The sequence below is a fragment of the Copadichromis virginalis genome, linkage group LG3 (assembly GCF_057382275.1).
Source record: "Copadichromis virginalis isolate Kocher_CV1m ecotype Utaka linkage group LG3, C_Virginalis_male_GT1.1, whole genome shotgun sequence".
Classification (NCBI taxonomy): Eukaryota; Metazoa; Chordata; class Actinopteri; order Cichliformes; family Cichlidae; genus Copadichromis; species Copadichromis virginalis.
Genome location: NC_140620.1, coordinates 62,470,805 through 62,477,709, shown reverse-complemented (window position 1 = coordinate 62,477,709; position 6,905 = coordinate 62,470,805). Strand labels below are relative to the sequence as shown.

Below are 6,905 nucleotides of genomic sequence, written 5' to 3'. Positions count from 1 at the left end.
ACCTTGGTAGGGAACAGCTGTTCATCTATGGTCATGTGTTCTCCTGGAGTGAAACTCTTAGCACAGTTCTTGTTGAAGCGTGTCCAGATGTCGGAGATCGCCGCAAATTTATCTGTTTTCACCCGTTCTGCCCGCGTGTCCCTGTCATCAAATCGAAGGTGTTGCATAATTGAAATGAATCTATCTCGGGGCACTGTCTCTTTGATTACTGGCACCAGAAATCTTTCTGACCAGCAATCCACAATGGCACCAACAGGACACATGATTGCTCTTACAAACAGGATTGAAATGAATGCCATCAGTTCATGAACTGACAAATTCCAGTCTGGCTCTATTCTGTGGGCTTGATGGACCGTACACTCCCTGATGGTCTGCAGCATTCCCACGTCTAACAGGCAAAGGAAGCTTTGGAGCACACTTGTAATCTTGCGCTGTCGGAAGATAAACAAATAGAGAATGGTAAATTTACATGAACCTCACTCTAAATGGGTTTATATAAATATCATATCTACTATGGCAGTGACAAACCTTAGCAGACTCTGTGGGTCCAGCTTGCGCAGTGAAGCACGAACGATTTGCTACTGCACTGGGCATTGCAATGTCCTCCTCTACAGTGCCGTCTTTTGCCGTGTGGCTCTGGCTGGGCTTCCCAGTACCACGGGGCCTCTTCTGTGGAGGCATGTTGGGTTCTTGTTCCGTCTCCTTTTCAGATTCTTCTGAGGAGGTATCAGTGGCCTGCTGGACAAATGAAACCTCTCCTCCATCAGAATCTGCTTCGTCCATTTTCTGAAGCAAAGCCAAAGCCTGTTGCGCGGAGAGGTTCTTCCTGCGTGGCAGTGATACGGAGGCCATCCTGATGTGCGTTCTCAGAAATGCGAACAAGAAATGATTCTCCCGTCTGGGTCGGTCTGCTTTTATGCACAGCACTGTGCTGTAGTCAAGCAATGCCACTCCCTCACATACACAGTCACAATGGAACAATGGAAGATCTGTGCTGAGACTCAAGGAAGGTGTGAATGTGTGTCTTTTATATTTGCAGGTCAGTCAATGTGTGGGATATTTTGTATAGATACGGCAGGCATTTCTGAAAGTCGTAACACAGAGGTTTGGCCTGACTTGGATCTGAGCAACTCTGAGTGTGCAAATGCAAATGTGCCAGGCCTCAAGGATAATGGGTGGTTTGCACAACAAAAGCTGGAGGAGAAATGAGCTGACGACCTGTGGAAATCTCAGCAGGGGTGATTAACACCTCGGGACTTGCACCAGAAAATAAAAAAGCCAGTAATTCTAGGGGGTGTTGGGTTTAGGGAAGTTACGCAAATTTGTGCAGGTTTAGTAAATCTAGTGATAAATACGTGGTAGAAATCCCAAAAGGGTGATTCTGTTCACCTGGACGTAGCATTTTCAACGGGAGAAACGCCTCCTGAACTGAATTGTCTCAGTTGATGGCCATGCGGTTGGCCTCCTGAACTGTTTCTTTGGACTGTTTTTCCTCCTCTTCTGAGTTTTCCTTCCTGGAGCTCCAGCACCCACCCAGGTTTGGTGGAAATGTTCTAATTTTAAGAGTTTCATTGCAAAAGAATAAACTGCTGATGTCCGCAGAAGTTTTTAACTTTGGTTGAAAGGACAAACTATGAAAAATAATAGACCTTTGAGGATTTGAGCATATGGCAAACCTTATGCAAAGTTCCTCTTAATTGTAAAACACAAATCTGAGGATGTTGGAAGACATGTGTGGTTCTCATCAGCTTTGTGGCATGTAGATGCTCCTTTTATTAATATTCCTAAGTCTGGAAGAATACTCATAAACACTGAGGTCCTGCTATGTGCCAATGTGTATCTGGGCCATTACTAAACAAAGATGTGAAGCAATGTTAATAATTGTTGGTAACTTTTTTTTCATTTCCAGGTTTCAGTTACTGCTGTTGATATGTTAAGAGTAAGAATAAGTTCAGATTCTCTTAAAGATAACAACACTAATATGTTAACAATTGTTCGACTTGTGGAGGTATTTTGAGAACCCTTATAAACATCTGAAGGAAAAATATTCTTTAATCATAGATGCAGACTCATGGAAAAAATATTGATTAATCGTTTTATTTGATTTTGTAGAGTTGGAACAAACAGATTGGATTCTCAAAATCAGTCAGTTTCTTGGGGTCTGAAGCAACAACAGAACAGGGCTCTGAATTTTTGGCAGAAGCCCTTTTTTTTCTTCTTTTTCTCCTTTTTCTCCTTGATTTTAATGTTGTCAGACTTCTCTGAATTATTAGTAAAAGAGACAACTGGCTCAGACATGGATAGACATACAGAAGGGAGTTCCTCACTAGGAAGATCATCGGACGTTGCCAGACTTTCAGAAGCAGGCTCTTTAGTAGGAAGAACATCAGCCTTTGATGAACTTTCAAAAAGAGGTTCTTTAGTAGGATGAACATCTGGAACATCTGACTTTGGCAGACTTCCACGAGCGGGTTCTCCAGTGGGAAGAATATCAGCCATTGTTGAACTTTCAAAAAGAGGTTCGGAAGTAGGAAGAACATCTGACTTCAGAACACTTTCCCAAGCAGGTTCTTGAGGTTCTTTAGGAGGAACAACATCTGGCTTCAGCAGATTTTTACAAGCAGGCTCTTTAGTCGGAAGAACATCAGCCTTTGTTGAACTTTCAAAAGGAGGTTCGGAAGTAAGAAGAACATCTGACTTTAGAACACGTTCAGGAGCAGGTTCGTGTGGTTCTTTAGTAGGAAGAACACCTGACTTCAGAACACTTTCACAAGCAGGTTCTTGTGGTTCTTTAGTAGGAACAACATCTGACTTCAGCAGATTTTCATGAGCAGGTTCTTTAGCTGGAAGAACATTGGCCTTTGTGGAACTTTCAAAAAGAGGTTCGGAAGTAGGAAGAACATCTGACTTCAGAACACGTTCACGATCAGGTCCTTTTGGTTCTTTAGTAGGAACAACATCTGACTTCAGCAGATTTTCATGAGCAGGTTCTTTAGCTGGAAGAACATCAGCCTTTGTTGAACTTTTGGAAGGAGGTTCGTGAGTGGAAAAAATATCAGCAATTCGTGAACTTTCAACTGGAGGTTGGGAAGTGGGAAGAACATCTGACTTCAGCAGACCTTCAGGATGAGGTTCTTTAGTTGGAAGAACATCAGACACTACTGGACTTTCACAAGGGGGCTGGAAGATCTGGCATATGCTCGTCTTTGCTACATCAGAAATTGCCCTGAGTAGTCCTGGTGCAAAGTTTGCAATGTGGCTCAGCAGAATCTTTTCTGAATATTTCTCTCTGACTTCAGACAGGATACTTTGCACCATGTCATCTCTGATGGACCTTGAGAAGATGGCCTGGTTTTCCGTTGTTAGGAGAGATTTGGACACTCGATCCAAAGTGGCCTTTGTCACACTGGTGGAGAGGATGCTCAATTTTTGGGAGGACATGTTCAGTAGGGGGTAAGAAGGAAGCTTCCAGAAGCCATGCAGGACACGGGGAACCACCTCTATCACCACGTCTGTTGCAGTGAACAGTTTGGAGGTTTGTGCGTCCTGCTGCCTCTCTTTAAGGAGGTCAATGTACTTCCTGACATTGCTGAGGAGCTTAGGTGTTCTGCAGAATAAAGTTATAAGAATGATCTTTTACACCTATTTAAAAAAATAACAGAAATTTTGAAATACTGTAGCTGGACTGTTAATGATTTTATGTCAGAGGTGACTCACTGAAATTTAGGAGGTATGGCCTCTGGAAATTCCAGCAGCATCCGGGCTTGAAACTCGATGTCCCTCATTTTATTTATTGTGTTCACTGCCCACACCTGAAACAGAAAGCATGTTTACATTGCAGTTTTGTTGAGAGGTTATGTGATTGTAGTAAAAAAAAAAAAAAAAGATCTCCAAATGACTAAAACTCTTGTGAGTTTTCTAGTCTTACCAGTTTCAGAAGAGGTTTGGCTTCTGTTTCTTCCAAACCCTCCAATTCAAACTCCCAAAGTCTTCAAAAGAAAACAAAAGAGAGGTTTTCTCTCAGCATTTACACTTCAGCACAAACAGTTTCAGGTGTGAGGTGGATGGTCTGTAGGTGTCACAGTAACTCACTGCTCTCTGACTGTCTCTTTGCTCCTCTCCACCAAAAGATCTCCCATATCTTCTGCAGTGAGGCTTGATGGTATTTGGTTTTCCTTCTGAAGTCTGAGGAATTCCATCATCATTGCAATCTAAAAATAAAAGGAGACATTTAATCAGCATCAGTCCCAGGTCTTCAGAAATCACCTGACATTTTATCTCAGTTTTGGTTTGGATGGATCTGGGTCTTACCTGAGCCCTGTAACCTGGTAGATACCAGCAGATCTCCACAGCTGTGTTATATATGGGTGTGTTGAACAGCACCTGTCAAAGAAATAAGAAATTACTCATTGTAACTTAAATTGATTCTCAGTTTGTCAGCTTTTTAAAACTACATCAAATTCTTCAAAAATGCAGTAAAAACAAAAAGTGTCACATACCCTGATGGGTTTGTAGATCCCTTTACTGGCTTCCATTAAAACGCTGCTGTTCTATCACAGTTGGGGAAGAGAAACTTTCCAAAACTCTTCAAAACTTGTGTAAGATCAAATGTAGATATGAAAATACTCCTGACTTGATGGTTTTTCTTGCACAGATGAGCTCTTTTTCAAGTCTGATGCAGATTTAAAAATACACAATTCTAAAACAGTCACCATGGAAACATTTGATCCCTGCTTTATGTCATTAAATTAAAAGAAAACACTCTATTTTACACTACATTACACTATATGTTGTTCATTATATAAGTAAATAAGGGTAGGCTACAGCCGTCCTTAGGTCACTCCTGTGAAAAGATGCATACAAACTGGTGAATCAGAAAAGAAAGAAAGCCAACCTGCAGCATTATGTCCTTTTATGTTATTTCAATTCACTTCAGTTTTATTGATACAGCACCAAATCACAACAACAGTCGGCTCAAGGTGCTTTACTTTGTAAGGTAGACTCTAAAATAATATACACAAGGAGAAAAACCCAACAATCATATGACCCCCTATGAGCAAGCACTTTGGCGACAGTGGAAAAAAACTCCCTTTTAACAGGGAGGAAGCGCCGGCAGTAACAGGCTCAGTGAGGGGCGGCCATCTGCCAGGAGTGGTTGGGGTGAGAGAACGAAGATGGGACAAGAGGCATGCTGTGGAAGAGAGACAGAGATTAATAACAAGTGTGATTCAATGCAGAGAGGTCTATTAACACATAGTGAGGGAGAAAGTCTCTGTCTGCTTTTCCTAATGCTGAGGTGAGGAGGACTATTAGCCAATATAAAGGCGACACTGGCGACCCGAGTGTGGAAACAAATGGTTTGCACAAGAAGCGGTCACTGAGCGATCAAAGCTTATTTACTACACATAAAAAATCAAGGCAGAGTAGAAGCGGGTGGATCGATTTTTAATGAATTTTAAAATTATGTTTGTTTTTCTTATTCTTGAAAAAAAGATCATTTACCCTCGCATTTGTTTCCCTTTTTATACACTACTACTTATGTGTTTTTCCTTATTTATGTCTATATTGTTTAGTTAAACAGATGACAGTTTTCCCCTTTTTACTACTTTTTGAACTCTATGCTGATGTTTAAAGATTTTATTATTACTAAATAATGTTTTTAGCAATTAGGTGAAAATAAATACCAGATGAAACGATATTCTCTTCTGTTATCTTTTATTATTTGTTACTTGAATCAGTATCCGCGCTGCACACAATCAAAGTTATTTTCAAAACATGCAGAAACAGGTCTTGTTTTGTTAACAAAATGACAAACCATTGCATCGTTACAAACAAGGTTATCACTGTACATATTAATTAGTCTTGAATAAGACGCTCCTTTTTGGACATGATATAGAAAAAACACACAGTGTTGTCCGCAGGTTACCGAAAAGTCCTTCTGAACCTGTCTCCCAGAATACAATATCCGAGCGGTGTTTTTAAAAGAAAAAGTTTTATCTCGGGTGAAAACTTATCAGGTGAGTTACCGAAGCTGTCAAAAAAGTACCCTTGCTTGTCTTTTGTGATATTGAACGCCAACCAGTGCTTCCCAGGTAAGTCTGATGGATCTGTATTCACAATGCCCATGCATGGATATCTGATGGGCTTTGTTGGCAGCTGGTCACATGCTAAGACGCCTAGAAGATGAGCCCTGTTACTAATCCTTTTAACAATGCTGGTTAGTTCTATTGTATTCATTTTGAATGTTTAGTAGTCGTCCAGCAGCACTTGTCTCATTAGATATTTGGATGACTGAATCAAATACAGAGTAACACACCAGGTTCATTGTTCGGGGTAGCGGATTTCTGAAACGGGTTTCCAGCCTCACGCTCCCTGTTTGAACTAATGATACGTTCCCTGAATGTCCTTCATCAGTTTTAAAATTAAATGGATTACGTGTAAAAGAACCAGGATAAGCTTCGTTATCCACGAAGGCGATGATGACAAATTTAGGCAACCTGCCCATAAATAAATTAGTTGATATTCTTGCCCCAGCAGGTGTGGAGAAGGTCTTTAAAGAAACTCTGCCTACAGCATATTTTGCATTTGCATGATGCAGCGCCTTGCCGTGTGCCAGCCTGACACTTGGTGAGACACTGATTCTTTTCACAAATAAGCTGGCAGAGACGATTTTAACTTTATACGCGGTGTTAGCTCCAGTCATGAGAGCAAATTCGTCTTTAGAGCGCACAAATTTCAGCGACAGATCGATTCCATTAAGTAATAATTTTTCTTGAAAAAACAGGTCTGCGTGTACTGGAGCAATCAATTCAACAATACTGCTATTCGCTGTATAAGTACCTCTGGTCACCAGACCCTGGCTCTCCCCTTCTATACATGTATCATTCATGTGCGAGGCTGTGTCT

General features: G+C 41.1%; 1 protein-coding gene across 1 annotated transcript; it reads right to left on the bottom strand.

Annotated features, from left to right (window-relative positions):
- Window positions 1–2,018: 2,018 nt before the first annotated feature.
- Window positions 2,019–4,670, bottom strand: LOC146716515 (uncharacterized). Its single transcript, XM_085452474.1, has 6 exons — window positions 4,500–4,670; window positions 4,312–4,383; window positions 4,093–4,211; window positions 3,929–3,989; window positions 3,718–3,812; window positions 2,019–3,607 (listed from the first exon to the last, which is right to left on the bottom strand). Exons 1-6 carry the CDS (start codon window positions 4,533–4,535, stop codon window positions 2,143–2,145), a joined length of 1,848 nt encoding a protein of 615 aa, XP_085308600.1. The 5' UTR covers window positions 4,536–4,670; the 3' UTR covers window positions 2,019–2,142.
- Between the last annotated feature and the right edge of the window lie 2,235 nt (window positions 4,671–6,905).